This window comes from Drosophila yakuba, chromosome 2L (assembly GCF_016746365.2).
Source record: "Drosophila yakuba strain Tai18E2 chromosome 2L, Prin_Dyak_Tai18E2_2.1, whole genome shotgun sequence".
Lineage (NCBI taxonomy): Eukaryota > Metazoa > Arthropoda > Insecta > Diptera > Drosophilidae > Drosophila > Drosophila yakuba.
In genome coordinates, this window is record NC_052527.2 from 17,682,201 (window position 1) to 17,702,224 (window position 20,024).

General features: G+C 45.9%; 1 protein-coding gene and 2 long non-coding RNA genes across 5 annotated transcripts; 1 reads left to right on the top strand and 2 right to left on the bottom strand.

The window, feature by feature from the left end:
• The first annotated feature begins 743 nt into the window (after nt 1-743).
• Nucleotides 744-1,618, top strand: LOC120320782. Its single transcript, XR_005560335.2, has 2 exons — nt 744-849; nt 910-1,618. It is a non-coding gene; the product is annotated as an uncharacterized LOC120320782 (long non-coding RNA).
• A 3,919-nt stretch (nt 1,619-5,537) lies between these two features.
• Nucleotides 5,538-6,378, bottom strand: LOC26536077. 2 transcript variants are annotated; one of them, XR_001454383.2, is made up of 4 exons: nt 6,335-6,378; nt 6,145-6,273; nt 6,020-6,089; nt 5,538-5,904 (listed from the first exon to the last, which is right to left on the bottom strand). It is a non-coding gene; the product is annotated as an uncharacterized LOC26536077 (long non-coding RNA). The 2 variants fall into 2 exon arrangements; XR_001454384.2 differs by lacking the exon at nt 6,335-6,378 and having other exon boundaries at nt 6,145-6,317.
• A 320-nt stretch (nt 6,379-6,698) lies between these two features.
• On the bottom strand, nt 6,699-19,817 carry LOC6528678 (serine proteinase stubble). Of its 2 annotated transcripts, none has more exons than XM_039371238.1 (9): nt 19,731-19,817; nt 14,599-14,821; nt 11,499-11,656; nt 9,867-11,436; nt 9,264-9,683; nt 8,086-8,263; nt 7,874-8,026; nt 7,532-7,803; nt 6,699-7,462 (listed from the first exon to the last, which is right to left on the bottom strand). In XM_039371238.1, the coding sequence occupies exons 2-9, from the start codon at nt 14,819-14,821 to the stop codon at nt 7,299-7,301; spliced, it is 3,138 nt and encodes a 1,045-aa protein (XP_039227172.1). In that variant the 5' UTR covers nt 19,731-19,817; the 3' UTR covers nt 6,699-7,298. The 2 variants fall into 2 exon arrangements, with proteins under 2 accessions (XP_039227172.1, XP_002089720.2); XM_002089684.3 differs by lacking the exon at nt 19,731-19,817 and adding an exon at nt 18,229-18,596.
• Nucleotides 19,818-20,024: the final 207 nt, after the last annotated feature.

Genomic DNA, 20,024 nt, shown 5'->3' on the forward strand with positions numbered 1-20,024 from the left:
TTTCGAGATATTGAAGTTTACAACTTTACACTGAAGGCAAAAGACACTCCTATGTACTGCTTAATACAAATATTTATATGCAAGGTAAATCCTGCCCTTCAGTGCAGCATCACACATATAATAAGAAATAAGTCTAATCTATTCATGTATCTTTTCAAGCTACAGTTTCCATACATTATGAATAAATAAGCTTTAGGACTCGTACCTTAAGTGAGATAAATTAAATTGCTGCAAAACTGCTGCTATGAACAAATTAATTTATATAGCGAAGGGAATTGTCTTATTTAAGATATATTCTTCGACCGTCGTAGTCTATGCTATCATTATTATATTGTAAGGCAATGCTGAATTCCGAGCTGTGAGCATTGAAAGTGCGAGTTCAGATCCATGAAAATTGTATTGGCACGCAGTGGGTCAACAGAGGTTATTCCCCCTGCGAGCCTGGCAATTAGTGGCCTGCAAAACACCGGCAAAAGTTGGCGACTAATAACGGTCATCTGGCTATTTGTCCAACTGCCCATGTACCATGCATCCACTGGCGGCTAGGAGGAGGTGCAACCTGTCGATTGGCATTTCCTTGACCCGAATTTCACTGCGCGCACATGAGACGCGAAGCGGCTGGAAAATCCGGCGGCCGCAGCGGTTTGTTATTGTTTGGCTTTCTTGGCTGGGCCTGGCCTGGTCGGCACTATAATGTCGGGGGTAAACGCCTGACCAGGCTGGCATGGCACTGGTGGCTGGTGGCTGGCCAAGCGTGGACTCCGCTCCGCCATCACGATCTTTGTAGAATTTCACTTTCGTTATTGTTGTCGCCGCTCGCTGTTTTTTCTGTCTACTTAAAGTTTTTCTGTATGTATATTTTTTCTGTGCATTTCTCAGTTTGTTTTTTGTTTATTTTCCCTTGGTCAGCCCATTGAAATGGAAAACGCAGTGAGAGCCATGGACTCCAACTGATTTGGACATGCCGGTCACGTGGGTGGTGGCAGTGGATTGTTCGCGGCCAGAACCAGTTGGGGTTAAAGCTGGTTACTTTCTTATTGAGTTGTCTTCCCATGATTCATTAGATGCGGTATTACGACACCAGGGCCCTGAACGTGGCGAATTATGAACGACTTTAAACGATTTTAGCATAATCAACGGTAGGGTAACTAAGACGAAGACCCTGCGCAGCGTTGACTTTCTCTCCATTGGACAGTCGCCCCTCGGACAATGGAGCTCGCCCAAGAAGGTGCCAAAATAAGCAATAACAAAACCTATAAGCGAACTTATAACAAATGGCAGTGGGACGACACCAAAGATTCGCACACCAAACGATGAAATATTTGAAGCCATTCTTCGATCGCATCTGCTTTAGATGCCGCCACTCCATTGACCAGGGAATATTGGGTTATATAACCGCTAGATGAGACTATGGTAACCAGATCCAGGAGATAAATTGATCTCTTCAAGTTAACAAAGAATATCTGAGTTTTAAATTTTCAGCCCAGTTTGATATTGGAATATGTTCGCCTAAAGGCTAAAGGAAAAAAGCGGTTTAATTCATTCAAAAAAGGTACTTGTGTAAACCGTTTATAAAGATTTAAAATACTACCATCCAGAATATCCAACCAGCTCATAAGTAGACCTCTTAGATCTATTATCACCATATATTTTCCTAAATATTTTATTATTTTGTATAGCGAAATTATATAGTTTTATCATGCTAATTGCATGCCCACTTGATTTTCGATTTGCATACAGATATCTCTCAGCGATGAGCCGTCAAAATTTCTATTTCACAGCTGGTCAGGTAATTTGCAGACTAAGCAGAAATATCGACAGGGGGCAGAGCTATGGCGATCGATGAAAACATCAACATAATGATGAGCGACAAGTGTGAGAAATTCAATTTCAATTTCCAAGACTGCCTGGCTGCCCATTCAGCGACTTCAGAAAGTGAAGGTTTGGTTTTGGGCAACATTACTGGGATGTTGCCATGTCAACGCCTACCAAATTGCCGATTCGCGATGTGAGCTCTCCTTGGCTCACAGTTTATTAACTGCTATTAATTTGTTTTCAACGGCGGCGATTGAAAACGAAAGATCATAATGCCGGTCTCTTGTGAGTTCAGTGGTCAGTGGTCAGTGGTCTCCGGGCTGTCTGGAAGTCGTTACTGGATTAGGACCCAATTAATCAAAACGGGGCGTTGACATGTATTTTGATTTATTGCCATCAATATAAGTGGCTTTCCATTTTGCGACCTCAAAGGGTTTGAATTGTGGAGTTCAGTAGCCCTCGGGTTCGGTATTTGGGGATCTGTGACTAATTGAAAAGGCAATAATTTCACTTTTAGCGAGTTGCGAGCCATGTTTGCCCACTAAGCCAAACAAGACAGGGCAGAAGAGAAAAGAAACTACGGCATAACAAATGAAAGTGAGTAGCAGGCAAAAACAGCAGCAACTACAAATGACATACAGCCAACGATTGTTAAGCCAATGTATGACACGTTGGCTGTGCCCAGGACTACCCATCCCCCCCTTCAAACAAAAATCCCCCCTAAGACAACAAAGTCTTGTTTTCTAAAGCGACAACAAATCACGCATACGCCACCAGTCACAACTTGCGCTTTCAATTGTCGCGTGTCAATGGCCCACGAAAAGGGTCTTCTCTAATCGCGCTGGATTGTACACCTATGATTTAATTTCGGTTTCTTTTCGCACACATTTAATTACGCAAATGTTATTCAATAAGCTCGTAAACTAGTCGGTCCGGTGGCGATTAGAGAAATGGGCGAAACTTTTGCCACGAATTTAAGGCCAGACACAGGGCTTATTGACTTTGGCATCGGTTTCGTACCAGGTCCTCCTAGGGGTATAATAAATATTTGTATTATCTACATTTTTCTTGTTTATACAGTAGGGCTACAACAAAATAGGTTGAAATTGTGGCATAAATTGTTTCAATATCTTCAATTAGATTCAATGTTATTGATACAAACAATTAAATACAAATTACAATACAATACAACAATTAAAATATATCTTAACTCTCTAAGCAGACTCCCTTTTTTTCGTTCTGGTCTTTAATTCCTTCTTTATTTAATTTGTTAGGGTATTAAGTTTAGAGGCGATTCTTTCTCCTATTTTTCTTGCAACGGCTCTGCTGGTGGTCGAATTGGTCAGCTTGCGCCTAATTGCACTATTATTTCACTTTGATGCCATTTTAATTCAATTCCATTTGCGCAACGACTTTCATCTTCATTAGCTGCGTTTTTCTGCGCATTGTTTGTCTGGCGGCTCCCCAAAAAAATTTTGCACCTTTCACAGCATCCATTTGACTTCCGTCACCGTTTTTTCTCTAGTTTCGTTGTGAGTATTTTCTTTTCCTTCTTTATTTTTAAATTTTTTATTTAGTTATTTATTTGGCTGGTAATCAAGGTTTGACTGTGCGGCCATTTAATTGGCGAAAATTGAAAAGGGAAAACATTTTACGTTCAAGACGTTTTGTGTAGGCGTCCACCGCAGATAATGCTATTAATTAGAAAGCGAAACTAAAAAATTCATTTAGATTATGTTAGCTGGGCGGCGGCGGTGGAGGCATGGGGAAATTCATAATTGCTTCTTGATAAATGTTGGCCCGAAAACTATATATTTTTTTCCCTTCACTTTTTTGATGATGTCCGAAGGGCAGAGGGCAGAAAAAGGTTTACAATTTGGGAAAGGACAGGGAAGCTTTGATGGCCTGAGGCCACGGGCAAATGATTTCCTTCAACCCGCCGGAGAAGTCTGGAAGGCTTAAGACTGGCGGAGAGTTTTCCCCGCAGCTTAACGAAACCCGAAATCGCAATTCCCATGGAGATGCTAGAGACTTCCATATTTAGACATTCCACCGACACACCTGTAAGCGAGTGGCTCCCAAATGAAGATCTATCAGAGCCGGTGGCGGTGTGAAGACGATGGTTGCATCCGAAAAGCACTGGATATCTGTCTGCCGATCGATCTATCAAGATCCGAAGTGGACTCCAGACCAATAATTACCGGATGGGCAGTAATTTCCTACGGGTTACGTTTCAAATGGGCTGGCAGGGCCGTCAAATTAATGACCATCTCGAGTCTTGGTCTTGTGCGATTTCATTAAGCGATACCGGAGGAGAGGTGAGAGATGGCCCTTATCCGGGCTACCACCAGAACGGTGGCATTTCCCAGCGATGGTCTCCTCCTCCAATTGAAAGAAAGAAAGGGAAAATATTGTCCATGAGTACTTTTCGATTGTTTCCATAGATGGCCCTATAAATCTGGGGAAAGATCTTATACATATTATTGTAGCACTTGGACTTTCGTTTTTTGTTTACTTCTCAAGTGGCAGCGCCGGCAGTTCCTATAAATCTTTTTGCCCAGAAAAATATGAAATTTCCATTGTGCGGCGCGCTGGGAAAGTCCAAGTGCCACAGTCGTCATTGTGCATTCGGTTCGGGTAACTGCTTGCGGAGTAGTTGGTGGTCATCTCTGGGCCAGAAGCCCCATGATCTCTGCCCGACACTTGCCCCCTCACTCATTGTGGTCGTGTGTGCGGCTTTTGATGATGCTTGAAGCGTTTTAATTGTGCAACGTTTCTTTAGAAATTAAATGCTAGACTCTTCAGTTACTTCATAGCTTTCGTTTTCCATGGGAATGCTCTGGAGTCCGTTCGAGTTGTATTTAGTCCTCTATTTTATTGTACCCAAGCCAATAACAATAGCAATAACAATCAAATTTTGCACCTATATACCTCTTATGCAAGATGCTTTAAGTTTCACTACCCATTATCAAAAGCACCCCATAAATAAAATGATCGAATGTCATAAATCCCCAGACTGGTTGACCAATTAATTTAAGTAGAGCTGAATTTCACTTTCGCTAGGCACAGTTTTCGCCTATTACTTTGATCAAGTTAGATAATCGCCACGGAGGATCATCGCCTGCCGGTTAATGCGATAATCTGCGGCCCATTACCACCACGGATCGCATGTGAAAGTTCAAGCCCAGGACCGGCGCACCACTCGTGATCGCAGCCGTTGATAATCCGGACGCATGACCCCCGTCCGAGTACGTGATAGCCGTACAAATTATGATATGCCCCTCGCCGGGGATCTCGAGTTGTGCCCACGACATGCACTTGCAACGCACTCTAGACTCCAGCTCCAGCTCCAACTCCAACTCAGGCTCCCACACGCCTCAATGAAAGGCCAGAGGGGCGGAGGGAGGAGCGCCACTTGGGTCGTCTTATGCAAATGACCAGCAATTATCAGCCATCAACCGAGAGCGAAAGTTTCACGAGCCGGCAATTGTAGGGAACTCATACCGAACTGGAAGGTAACGTAGTTAGTCCAACTCAGTGAATTGCGTTGATTCGCGTTCTTAACCGAGGTGTATTACGATTAGTTTTGTCTTTCTAATAACAAATATGCATTAATCCAAAGACCCTTAGTAAGGAATATAAACCATTTATTTTTAAATAAAAACTCATCATAGAAACAACAATCAACTACATTTTTGGTTTTAAAAAGCTGTCTTGCGCAATTCGTCGATAGAAAAGGGATATCTTAACGTTATTATACGAAAAATGAGGAATAACAATGTTAAATATTTGCTTTAGTATGATATCCAAAACCGAAAGAAATGTTTTCCTAGACACAGATAGATCTCAGGTGGCTTTTTTTTTGGCGGCTTTGCGTGTTAATCGTTTGCTACATGTCCCGCATATCTAATAATTTTACAAATTTAATAGAGGCGTGTGCCCGCCCTTCGGGCAAAGAAAGTTTTGAGTTTTGCTTCACTGGCACCTGCCAAATAATGTGCGATCCGCTGCCCAAGTCGGTGTCGTCTCATGCATAAGGAATTCGAGCGCTGAGTTTGGGCTGCGTTGGTGTCAATTTGTTGTATATACCTAGAAAATAAAGAATAACTTGACTTTTTAAACTTTAAAAAGAAAGTAGAGGGAACGCTTTTGTCCTGTGTTTTGTATAAAAATTTTTTCTGTTCGCCAGTTTTCATTGCATTACATTATATTTGCGTAGGGTCCTTTTTTGTCCGTTTCCATGAATAATATTCTTGCTTTTGTGCATTTTAAAACTACAAAAATGATGTAAAATACGTTTTTGAAAAGTCATGGGCTCGAATTACTTACGTAGCTCTATTTGTATGTTTGAATTCGCCCTACATGGCAATGGTTTGAGTCTAGGCTATATAATTTACTTAAGTTTTAAACCAAATCTCGTACATTATTTTTCCAGACATAGGTGGAGCCAATGTGTTTCTTTTGTAAACATTTTTATTGATATAGGCCTTTTATTAATATATATTTATTTTATATATACCCATTCTGTCAATATGATCGAAATCTCCATACCTCCTAGACGTATGTCCAATTCAAAAATATTTTTTTAACGATTTAATACCAGAATCGAATACATAAAGCGATAATATATATTTTTATGATTTAATACAGTTCATTGTTAAATAGGCAAACTAAAAAAAATATGTTTATATTGGAACTTATGAAAGTGCGATAACCCTTTACTCTAAGGTTATTTCTAAATTGCATGTTGAGCATGCAACAAATTATTGAGGTCAACACCATAAACTTTATATAAGTTTTATTGGACGTTTTAAAATTATTTGTTGGTCTCTTGAAAGACTACATTTAGTCTTAAACCTGCAATCAGTGAAACACACAAGAACTGGTTTGTTTTAAACATTTTATTAGAATTAATTTTGTTGTGCATGAGCTGCTATAAATAAATAATTACAGTAAGTTATAAAATAAAATTACAATAGCTTCTGCCGCATGATTCGATTCGGGTGGAAGCGACTTACGTGATAATGATGCCCTACCGAAGGACCCAACTGACGTCGAGTCCCCTTAATTAATGTTGTATAGGACTAAAGCTAAGTGTAAATGTTATGCAATAATTTAGAAAATTATGTACAGCAAATGGGAATAAATTAGTAGTCCGTCCAATCGGTTAATACGTTATATGAGCGGTGACTGCACAGTGATCTCTGCTTAATCACATACACTAACTAGTTTAGGCTAGGCTAGGCTAGGCAACGCTAAGTGTAATATTACGATTACGACAATGGAAGTGTCTGGTTAGTGGTTGCTGTGCGGGCAGGTGGAGGTAAATAGTGGCAACTGGAATCGTTGCTCGGGTTATGGCCGATCTGATGCTCCATGGGATGTCTCCATAACCGGAGCACGAGTCCGAGTCTGAGTTGGATTCCGATGCCGTGTGGGAAAGACGTGCTAGGCATTCACTAATGATCGGGCCGGGGCGGGAACTAGAACTGCAGGATCTGGTTGATCCAGTCCCGGAACTCCGAGATGCGGGTGTAGACGCCCGGCTGGTTGGCCTCCGCACACCCAATACCCCAGGATATGACACCTCCGAGGTGGAACCGCTTGTCGGACTCACGCTGCAGCACCATGGGGCCACCGGAATCGCCTGGGGAAATCATCAGTTTTGGTTAACAAAGGTTATGCATGTTATAGACTATATAGGCCATTTACTCACCCTCGCAGGAGTCGTAGCCGCCCTTCTTCCAGCCGGCGCAGATGAATATGTGCGGTATGTGCTCGATGTAGCCCGCGGAGCGGTACATGGACTCGCAAATGGTGTTGTTGATCACGGGCACGGCCACCTCTTGCAGCACACTGGGCAGGGGTCCATCCTCATAGAGGCGGCCCCAGCCGGTGACGAAGGCGGTCTGGCCAATGAAGTTCTCATCGTTGTCGGGCACGCAAACGGGAATGATGTTCGGCTGGAAGACGACGGGCTCGTAGAACCTGCCAGCAAACGGAGACGGAAGTTGTAGTTAATTGGCACTGCTATAGGGGGCCATCGCCATCAACTTACCTGAGCAGGGCCAGATCGTACTCGAAGGTTCGCGGATCAAACTGCGGATGCGAGGCGACGATCTGCACTCGACGCTCCTGGTAGCCGTAGGGCTCCTCTTCCTCCGCCAGATCGTACTCTCCCAAGCGCAGCAGGAGATCGGAGGGTGGCACACTGAACGAAAGTAACACCTATGAGCACTGGGTCTATGGCTTAAGCCATGGGCTACTCACTTGTCCACGCAGTGGGCCGCCGTGATCGCCCAGTTCTCGTTCAGCAGGGCAGCTCCGCACTTGTGCAGATACGTCGAGGTGCGCCACTGACGCAGGGAGATCTGCCAGGGCCAGCGTCCAAAGGCCGCATTGGCTCCACCAACGATGCGGGGCTCGGGGAACATGCGACGACCGCAAACTGATACAAAAAGAAGAAGGATTCAGAGTTGGATCTTGCTTAATAGGCCTGCGTCAGGTCACAATTAAAGTAATGGGCCCGCCAGGGCCTTAAACATTTTAATCACTCCGCCTGGCACTCAGTCATTTGGGCCCAAATGTAATGTGCTTTGGCCAAGGAGGCACAGTCCTTGACTTTGGCCTGCCTGAAGGCAAGCAGTCAACGGCCTACTTTATGGCCCCCACCTCGACTTGGCTCAAACCGATCCCATCCGAAGTGATCCGAGCCGACCTGCAGAGCGACTTGTTTCGATTCGTGCATCAAGATTGCTTTTGCCGCTGCAAATCGGTCAACGGGACGCAGGGAGCAGGGAGCTGGGGCTCTGGCTCGGATTGGCTCGTTTTTGGTGGGCTTTGGCCGACGACCGACGACCGACGACCGACAACGTGACCCATGCGGCACAATGACCGCCGCGATCCCATGCACCCATGCACGGCACGATGCAGTCATTATTGTAAATGATTGCTGTAAAAATTGTTGCGGACTGTGTCTAGCACAAGTCCTGCATAGGAGTGTTCTTGCACTGAGGAATTTTATCACTCTCGCTATCTAAAAGCTTTTCTTAATCTTCAAATTAGATGATCCAGATATATTAGGAACCTATTATTTTTTCTTCTATTGGAGGACCCTAATAGCGAGCCACTCTAGATATTTACAACTCATAACGACTACGGATATAAAATATTGTCCCTGGATCTATTTCATTGAGTTGGGTCGTGCTTTCTCCCTGTGTAATCATTTATGAGCTGGCCCAGGACAGCACCTCGGACATCTCGGAAGATGTCTCCGCTTCTTGGTCTTCAGTCCGATGATGCTGGCTCAAGGCCAGCGTTTAGCCTTCAAATTGAATTTAATGGCCACGCACGTTGGCTTTGTCTTATGGCCAAAGTCAGCCACGAGGTATTAATAGATTTCTCCCCGCAGGAACGGGTTTTCTTGGCTCTCCAGCTCTGGAACTCACCTTCCTTGTAATCGACGCCCTCCAATGCATTGGCGGGTGCCACGGTGGTGCTGCCTGTAGCCTCGATGGTCGTTGTGTTCGGTTCTTCGCCGCTGTAATCTGTGGTTTCAGCTGCGGTTGTTGGGCTGCTGGTGGTGCTGGTGGTGGTGGTGGTGCTGCTGCTGCTGCTGGCTGCCAAATCACTGCTGAGATCCGTGTAAGATGATGTAGATGAGGCTAATTCTATACTGCTCGCCGGTGCCTCTGTGGTATTCACTGTGGTTGTCGCTGCTGCGGTGGTTGTTGTTGTTGTGGGCTTGACTGTGCTCGTGGGTTTCGGTGGCTTCGTGGTCTTCTGCGGCTTGCTCGTTCCGTGGGTCTCCACTTCACTGACACTGGTGGCCACTGAGATGACCACTTTGTCGGTGGCGCTAGGTGGGGCTGCGAAAGGACGCAAAATAGGCATTAGAAAAGCTGTCATGTGGGCGGAAAACCCTTAAACAAAAAAGGGGTTAGCTATGTAGTATTTTTTGGTAAACTGTTACTAAAATCGAATTTGTTTTATTAAGCTTTTTTTATCGGGTGCTTTTTTATCTCAAGTCAAATATAAAGGGGTGAACTCACCTGCGGGAGCTGATGTTTTGTCAGCGGCTTCACTTGATTCGGTGGTCAAGGGCATCCAATTAGAAGGTGGTGCAGGCTGCCAATCGTTCGAAATACTGGCATTAGTCGGTGGCTCAGCCTTCACATCAGTCCAAGTGATTAGGCCTGTCTTTTTGGTGGTTGTTGTTAGGGGTGCACTTGTGGGTGGCTCGGTGGTGGTCACGGGTTTCGCGGTAGTTGTTGTTGTGGTGGTTGTTGTAGCCTTAGTAGTAGTGGTTGTTGTTGTAGCCTTAGTGGTAGTGGTTGTTGTTGTGGGAGGCTTCGTTCTTCGAGTGGGTTTTGGCGTTGCGGTTGTTGTAGTTGTAGTAGTAGTGGTAGTTGGAGCGTTGGTCGTGGTTGGCTTTTTTTTGGTTATCAAAGGAGTGGTGCTACTTGCTGCAGGCTTTGAAGAACTACTGCTGCTGCTGGATGAACCCTTCGTGTCGGTGGTTGTTGTGGACTCAGCAATCAGAGCGGGCACCTTGACGATTTCCCCGGTGGGTTTCGGCCTGGGCCGCGGAGCTTGAGTGGTGCGTTCTGGCAACCTGGTTGTGGTGCGGTTCTTGGGCAGTTCGTCCTTAAAGACGGTGGCTGTGGTAGATGTGGAGCTGGTGGTAGTATTGCTGCTGCTCGTCTGACCCACTGGCCTGCGAGCTGGCGAAGTGGTGGCATTTGCAGTGGTGCTGCTTGTGGCCGGACCATCAGCCGGCTTTCGTGTGGATTGCGTTCCACTGGCGGTGGTAGTGGTCGTACTCACTGGCTTTTTCGCAGGTGCTGGCCTCCTGCTGGGATGAGTTTTGTGCGGCTTACTCGTGGTGGTGCGCAGCGGTGGTGTTGGACGTTGGGTGGTTGCGGCCGCTTTCGTGCTCGTTGTAGTGGGTGGAGCTGCTGTGGTTGTTGTGGTAGTGGTGCTAGTGGTTGTTGTTTTGCTGGTTGTCCTACTGGCTGCGGAGCTGCTTCCCGTTGGTCTTGTGTGTCGCCTGGTGGTAGTTGTTGTTGTCTCCTGCTGGTAAGTAGGTTCGGTCACCGCTGGCGTTGTCGTCTCCACAATTTGGAAAGTCACAAACTTGGTGGGCACCGAGGTGGTTTCGATGCGCTGTTCCATGATCGGAGCAGTGGTTAGCACCGGCTTGGCGGTGGTGGTGCGCCGCCGTGGCGGCTTAATAGTTGGCGTAAACGTTGTCGTAGGTGCGGCACTGGGTTTCATAGTGGTGCGCACCACGTAGTGTGAGTTCTTGTGGGTGGTGTGTGCCAGTGGTGGGCGGCGTGTGGTTGAGAGCGTGCCGTTGCCGGTGGTGCGAACAGGTGCCGGCTTCGCGGTGCTCAGATAGGACTGGGTGACGTTCTTGAGCAGCTCGTTGGTGGTGTGCTGATGGGTGGTGCTGCTACCGCTGCTGCTGCTGCTGCTGCTGCTACTGGAGAAGATGCTTTCGGTGGTTAGCTTGAAGAGGGCACTGGTGGGCAGAGTGGTGGACTCGTGGGAAAAGTGGGAGATGGTGTTCTGGTCAATGCTGTTGTCGTTGATCTCCGGCGCAAAGAGTGAAGCTTCCTCCTGGTAATTGGGCAAGGAATTAGTCAACTCTGGAGAAATTCTAGGGGAGGCAAATAACTTACCTTCATCGCACAGCACGAGCCAAAGTAGAAGCGATCGATACAGGTGCCCAGGTGGGTGCCATTCTGTTTGATGCAGTCGATGGCAAACATACAGACTCCAGAGCGTCCCGATTTGCGAACGATGCAGGGCAGATGACGGATGTTTCGACCAGATTGGACTGTGAATAGCGAGGTAATTACCAGAACAATCAGAATAATGTTTATTATAGTATATACTAAGTAATGATGATGATGGGAGACAAAGCAAATAAGATTCCTATTCTGGTCCCAGCGGCCCGAATCGACTGCTCCACACCATTTCCGTTTGCTGCGGCGATTAACGCCTTCGAATTTGTACGCCAATTTGAGCCAGGTCTTTACCGTTAGCCAAACGGTTAACACAAGTGAAAATGAAGTGGCAACAAACGAAGACGATCACGAACACTAGCACGAACATGGGTATGAGCCCCAAGCCAAACCCCAGCAGGAGGAGAACCCATAAAAGCCACCAGATCGCTGAAGGGCGTCATCATCGCCCGGTCAAAACATACACATAAGACCGCCCGATGAGGCAACAGTAGCCCATCCGCATTATTGTTATTTATTTATGATTTCTGCTCTTCTGCGGCTGCCGCTTCGCCAAGAACCGCCAGCTTCGTCATCTTCTTCACCATCGTCATTGTGTAATCGAGCCGAGAATTATCCGAAAGCCCGAGCTTTGAACTTATATTGTTACCGGCGGTAGCACGGGGCCAAGAGTTATTTGGTAATTTGTGTTTTGGGGCCCTGACAAATCGCGGCCAGGGCGAAATAACTTGGAGCAGTCCGAGGAAAGCACAGTCGGCGGTCCTGATTGCCCCTTTTGCTCGTAAATTCACTTAACAAGCTGGGCTTACCGCTTAAAATACTCGCACATAAAAAAGCAACTTTGCTTGAATTGTGTTGTTCATTACAAAGAAAACAAATCGCCCATCGTTTGACCACCGCGATTTCTTAAATACCTCTTTGGAAAGCATTATCGAAGGTGCAAATTATGGGTTTTTATCTTACTGGCTTTTATAAACGGTCAGTTACTTTTTGTGGGTTATAAATGTTTAACGTTTCATTTCAGTTTTTATAAACTTACATTAAATTAGATAAAATAAGTTGAATAATTTACAAAAATGTCTTCAAATTTAATTTATTTCAACTATTTACAAAGCCCATAACATCTTTCTGTTTTCATATAAGGAGTGAGTACTTCGAGCCAACATGTTTTAAAACAATCCGAAAGTCGATACCCCTATCATTCTAGAGGGTATTTAAATAAATATTGCCAATTGCTCGGTTGGTGTTTCGCGTTTGTTGAACTTTACCCGTAAAGTGCGGCGCATTTTTTATGCAATTAACATGAAATTCTGAAGAGAGCTCCCCTGGGCACTGAGTTTCCACGCCTCAGAAGCGGCCCAAAAACAGATGACTCAAGACACGAACTTGCGTCGCAGAGCCGAGAACGATAATAATCCATCGAAAAGTGGATTCAGCCGAGACATTGTCACGTTCCATAGATCGTGGCCGAGCCGGCAGTGGCAGCCGTTCTGTTTCTGTTTGCATTTCGTTTTGTGGCTTTTTGGGTCAACAGCTTAGCATATGTTTCGCTAGCCACTCGCCTGGCCTACCAAGCAGCCAGAATCGAAGGCGGCTAGAGAGGAAAAGACCCGCATTGCAATGAAGGAAATTCGTTTTTGGCATGCGAATGCGGCACCACAATTTCGTGGCCCGGTTGTGGGTGAGTGGCGCAGCGGCTATGTGGGTCAGCGGCAGCCAAGAACAGAGGGTTCGTTTCGATCTCCGGGTTTGTTTGTCTTATTTCCCTTTCACTTGCCATCAAATTTACTTTCCGCTTTCTGCAGCCGCCTCTTTCCGCCTGCGTCTCCGTCTGTGGGTATCTGTCTGCCCAAGTGGACCGATATTATTTATATTTTCTTTGTTGCCGCTGCGGTCCAGTCGTAAACATAACATGGCTCTTGGCCAGAGTATGATTCCGATTTTGAATCCGAATAAGATACCCGGTCCGCGTCCGAGTGTCCAAGACGGACTGGCCTGACTGGCGGCGGCGGTTGCTTATTTTATGGCAACATTCTTTGATGGCTGACCTCAATTGCTTTTGCCCGCTGACGTTCGCCAGTTTGGCTCTTTGGCCAGCTTCGGATTATATGAAAGTTTCGTAGTTTTAGTTTCATCTCTCCGCTGGCCGCTGAAAGGCTGCGCTTTGTTGTCTTTCAGCAGACAAATTGGCAACTGTGTGGGGCCGCAGAGGAAGTGCTAATAGCGTATAAATTTGATTCTTAATGGCTGTGACCCAATTAATCTTCGTTCCCGGCAACGCCTGTCTCTATTGTCATTAATTTTGATTACTTTCATTAGAAGTGCTCTGGCTCTAACTCTAGCTCTGTCGCTCATTCTGTTCTAAATTTGGTCTCACCAAGTTCGTCGCTTAAGTCTTTTGTTTCTGCTGCCGTGCTCTCACCTGTTTGGCAATAAAGTTTATGGCTGCCAGCTTCTGTTATCTCCAGATGGTTATTGCTGAACAAGAACTCGAATACTACTTTTCTAAGCATAAAGCTAAACGATCCAGAAATTTGACTACGTATTAATTTTCTGCCCGGCTTTTAAATTGGTTCAAGTATTCCGTTTTCCATATTTATCCCTTGTGATAACCATTAAATTATTTGTGTTCTATGTTAAAACATAGCATGATGCCTTCTTATTGTTGTTATAGCTATTCACTTTTCTCATACTTGTTACGTGACTTGAAACGTGCTTATTATATTTTCTTAGTTTCTTTGGGCGTCTGATTTAGGGTGCGGCAACTTGAGATCTGGGTTTAGTTTCATTGTAATCACCTGGGATCCCTGACTTAATTGTCTGCGTGAGAGAAAGTGCTGGAGTTCTCGGGAAACAATGTGGAAGAAAGGGACTGATGGGATCGGTATGTGCATCAGCATCCGAATCTCTTCCCGCTGAGTAATTCCCGTTAGGAGAGCGTCAATTGCTTGACATACATAAATTCAATTGGGCAGATGATTCTATCGCAGAAGTGAGAGTGGGCAATTGGGGATCTGGGGATTTGGGTACTTACACTGTGCTAAGCTGGGATTATCCACAAAGACGGGACTGGCGTCTACCGTCATCAGCAGCAGGCTGCCCACCGTGAGAAGGCTGAAGAAGAGGCTGGGGCGTGGCATTCTGGACGGGGCTGAGGCTCCACTTCTTTTGGGGGTTAGATCTGAGGCTTCTATCGCCCTACTGGCTGCTGTGTACGTATAGGTGTCTGTATCTGTGTCCGTGTGTTGTGCACCCATCTGCAAAAAGAGTTAGCAAGTTGGTTAGTCTCCGACCGCCGCATGAGTCATGTGAATTGTGAAACGTTTTTGGGGCCCCATACAAATCGATCACTTAACGAATCCATATTTTTCTACACCAAACCGATGGGCACGGCCCAACCACCACAGAGAAAAGCAGCGGGCAAGCGGAGGAAGCAACAAGTGCGTAGAAGCAATACGCCTCGTCTGACTCAAGTAGGTGAAAGTCTCTCTTCGGTGACTTGCATATGCAAAAACGGGGAGAAATGAAACAAAACACAGAAACAGAAACAGAAACCGAATGAGCTAAATTTGCCCAGGCAAACGAGCCAGGGTGTATGTGTAGTATGCCGGATTGCTTGTTTAGTCATGCCTAAAATGCCCCAAATGGAAAGCAAAAGTGTGAGCATAGAAAGCGACCCGAGGGGGAATCATTTACTGATTGTATAATCTGCGCCCCGTTTATATAACCGTATGGAAATGCACTTAACCTCAAGTTTCTATTCCCAGGGCTGCCACGGGTGCCAACTGGTTCTCATCCCACCATGAGCCGGGGTTCAACACACGCCTAATTGAGTCGCATTTCGATCTAGTAAAGAAAGTTCAGCGCTGGGAAATGTACAGAAATGATGACATAAGCCGGAGCAATCAAAGAAAGCGCACCACTAACAACCGGCGACAAATGACGATGACGATGATGAGTTGGCTAGAGCTAACTGGACCTGCTCCGGGATCCGATGACAAGGTGCGTCTATATCTCGCATACTTATGTCCATGCCCGGAGGCATCTTGCGGTGACAACACATTCATTGATCGACCATTCTGTCTCTTCGGTTCGGTTGGGTTTTGTTCTGTTCTGTTCGGTTTAGTTTCTTTGGGTCTTTCTTTAAGTCACGACTCTGCATCGTTGAGAAATTAGCTGCGTTTGGCGGTGGAAAGGGAGCAGAGTAACTCTCATTGTTAGCGAGTCTTCTGTGAGTTGCGTAATGCGGTCGTTGAACCTGGCTCGTAGGAACTTCGACCGCAACTTACTAAGTAAATGGCTTTAATTAAGCCCGAATGCTAAATCGTCATCGGGAATCTGTAATCAAGAACGGAAGCCATAAAACATCCATGCGGATGCCTCAATTAGATGTGAATTCAAACTAGTAGTACACACGATCTCAAGTCCAGTTCCACGATTGTTTGGCTTTTCGCAGCCTCAAAAATGTTGACCAGCTATTTGTGTATTTGGGTCACGTTCAGACCATATCGGTATGCGTATCTGTATAATTGTGTTGGCGTTGGCTCTGTGTGCAAATTAACATGAATTTCTGAGCGATAACCAGAATGCCTGGGAAGAGCGAGATGTGGCCGGATCTGGGTCAGAAGCAGCAGAAGCGAATGATTTGCATGATTTCCATTGGATCGGTAGATCGCGGGATCTGGGGATTGTTGGGGCTGTCCCTCCAGTTCCAGCTCGTTTAATGGGCAATTAAGTAATTTCCACTCGCGACTCAATACAAGTGACAATTTCATTTGCTCGTTAAAAGTGAAATTACAATTTGTTTTGTTTGATATTAAAAATACATTTTGCAGCTAAGTTAGCTCTGGGTAAAAGCGAAAGCCAACGAATTTCTTTGTGGCTTCTTTTTTAGTATTTACCAAAAAGAAAAGTGAAATGCCAGCAACGACTTGTAATTTGAAATACTGAACAAAAGAATTATGCCATTTGCTATGGAACGACTAGTTCGTCGAAAGAAACCACATACACATCGACTACGTTTCTAGTGTAATCAAATAAGAAGTGCGTCTCGCTTGCCGCTGCTTTCATTTCTGCTTACCAAAAACGGAGCTCGGAGAAATTTTCTGTGTATATTTGTTTTTTTTTTTTAAATTGTGTCCACCGCAGCTGCGGGCTGCCATGGCTCAGCGGCATGACATCTCTGACCACATGTCCCCCACTGGCTGTCAAGGAAGGCCCAGTTCATAAGCTTAAAACGAAAGACTTAGGGCACGAACTCGATGGGCAGGCGTGCGCATCGCCTGTCGCTGAGGGCCGTCTAATAGTCTTAGCAGCTGCCATTGAGGGTTCAATACAACCGTCAACGGCAATTTCTCAATTGCAAATGCAGAATGCAAATTACAATAATTACGGCGAGCCATTTTGCGCTACTCTACGCAGGCAGCCTCATCCTATCCCCATCATCATCTTCTCCTGGGAGGCGATCTGCCCGGCAAACCTGTATAAACCAGAGCGGCCCCAGAACGTGAAATGCAAATAACGCAACAGGCTTCCTACTGCCAGATCATCTGTGGCCGCAAGACAAACGTGCTCTGCCCCTCCACCAATGCCCTCCACCCCACTCCCTGCTGTCGAGTGCGTTTTAGACCAAAGACAGGCGGACTGGCAGGCCTCCGACAATAAGGAAGAGCCGTGTGTGGTTGGCGCTGGGTCGACCCTATGGTACTCATCACAAAATATGTAAAAACGTAACAAAAATGTGACATAGAAACTACCTCAGCTTGTAGGATATTCTCGTTCGCATATTAATAGAATACTTCTATACCCCATTTTCAAAAAGATTCTCTCCTGTAAGGATGCTTTTAACTCAATAAGCTATCGTTTATAAAGAACTCCCAGCCCATCAAACCGCTGATACGCTCGTCTTGCCATTGGCATAACCACTATCAGACCAGTTCTTTAAACCGAAAAGCAAAAATCGTTTGCCGAGGAGTCAAAGGAAGCTGGTGCAAGCAAAGTTCTGCTCAAGATTGCCTTTTCTCGGCCGCCGAGGGAAAAGCAGAAGCAGTCGGCAGTGGCAGCGCAATTGAGACACTTGTACTAAGCTGCTGCAGCGGCTGCTGCTGCTGCCGCTGTTGCTGTTGCTGGTTGTGGTGCCCCAACTCTTGTGGCACGCCGCTTTGGCTCGCTTGCATTTTACAGGAATTTCAATAAATTTACAGAGGAGGGAGCGACTTTGGCTTTGGACTCGTTTCGAGCTTTGGCCGTGTTTGCGGCGCTTGAACTGGCTGCTCTTGTTTTGCAGCCTCTGCTGGTGCAGTTAGTTGCAGTTATGCGCATCTATCGGCTGCTCGGCATCTGTATCTGTATCTGAATCTGAATCTGAATCTGTATCTCGGCACATGCATCTGAATCTGTTTCTGTTTCTGTTGCTGTGATCGTAGTGAGTTGGCGCTTAATTGACTTGTACGCGGTAGAAAGTGCACAGCCACTTTGGGCACAACTACTGGCACAGGGAAAGAAGAGCCGGCGTATCTGGCGGATGCGTATCTGAGTCTCGGATCTTTTGCATTTACTTGTGTTGGCCGCCAGTTGACGTCGAGTTTCGGGTCACTGCTGCCAGCTATTTTGGGTCATTTCTTTTACTTCGCTGTTACCATATGAATGTGATTATAACTCTTACGTTTGTGGCTCGTTCGTTTTATGAGTTTCTTCACTTTTGACACTGCCTCTTGCCCGTTTCCGCAGTTCTATTTTTTTGTTTCTTTCAAAAAAAGATCACACAAAGCACTGTTAGCCGGCTGGCAAAATCTGTTTCCCGAGTTTCGTTTCCTTTCTCGGTTGGGATTATTTCGTTAGTTTGGTTTGGTTTGGTTTGTATTCTTGCACTTGAACTTGCCTCGGGACTTTGGGTCAGGCCAATTATTTCACTTACACACGCACACACACACACGCACACTCGAGCGATCGCTTAGTCCCCGAGAACATACACTCGCACACACACTCGCGGAAGACGGAAGACGAGCTGAAGACCAAGTTAAGAGCGCGACAAGTTGCGCACGTCTGCGGAGTGGAGCTCACACAAAAGATCCACAAACCAGGTGAGCCAGGTGAAGCCTCTGCCACTGCCACTGTTGCCGTCGCTGCCTCTGCCCGCTGCGACTGAGATTTGGCCACGCCGGCAGAGCTGAAGAACTTGGTAAGGCGAAATTGGTTAGTAAGCTGACTCTCTCGCACTCGCTCGCTCACTTCGGCTCAACGTTAAAGTTAAAGCCAAAGCCAAAACCAAAGCACCAACATGTGCGCATGCGTGCAGTCGGCGTCGACTGCGCTACGCGCATAACGGTTTTCATTAAGGCCAACACCGAGCAGTTTAAAAGCTAGGCTCTGTTTCTGTTTCTGTTTCTTATTCAAATGAACTTCTCTCTCTTTTGGCCACCTCTCTCTTTTTGAGGCGGCACACAGCTGATTGGCGGCAAAAGGTGTTTGGCGGGGGGTGGTGGTGATGTCGGTGGTGTCGGTGATGGAAGGGAGTTTGGGGTTAACAGCGCTTTCACATTAAAGTAGCAAGAAGCAGAAGACAGCCCAAACACACAAACACACACACACACAAACCTGCACACATCGTGGCTTTTTCTTTTAATATATATGTATATTTTGTGTTGCAAATGAGTTTGTTTTTGCTGCTGCTCGCCATTCTTTGTCACCTGTGCCAGTGGGAGTGTGAGTGTGGGGCCACCATTTGTTTGTCTTTTAATTTATGCACGTCGTCAGGTTAAGAAAGTCAATCTTCATTATGCTGCGGCTCACAGGCAAACCAGTTGGCTGATAAGAATTGCATGGTGACTTCCGTGGCTTAAGTATGTTTTCCCAGAAATTTATGGGTAGAAACTTCTAAGGAGCAGCACTTCTGGGGAACAACACTTTGCTCATTTTGGGAAGGGAAATTTAGCTTTTGAAATATTAAACTTCTGTTAAAAATTGAGGCAAAAGCTCATTCTGGCTCTTTTAGTCCTTTGATTGTTGCACTCGTACTTCGATCATCGCACGCTCTAGGCCACACATCATTAGGTCTCGTGAAAAGGCCATTTGACTGCCAAAGAAAACCATTTATACAGCACACAAGAATCGCGCCTCACAACATCTCGGGTCTCTGTTTAATGAAGCAAACAAAACAAAACGCACAATTAACTATCAGCCACTGACTGACTTGGCGATGACGCGTGTCTTTGGCCGTTCCTTGAACTCGAGAGACCTTGACACTGGGGCTGCTCCACAGCAACTGAGGCCTGGAAAGCGAAGCGATCCCCGGTTCTTTGGCCAATTGCCCGAAGAAGTGGATGCCAATGTGGATGCTAAGAGCGAGGCGGAGAGATATTTATTTCGTATTTATTCAGTCAACAACTATCGCTGGTAAGCCGCAAAAATAATAAATATGGGTGGGTTGTAGGGGGTTGACCTTTTCGATTTAGATCTTTT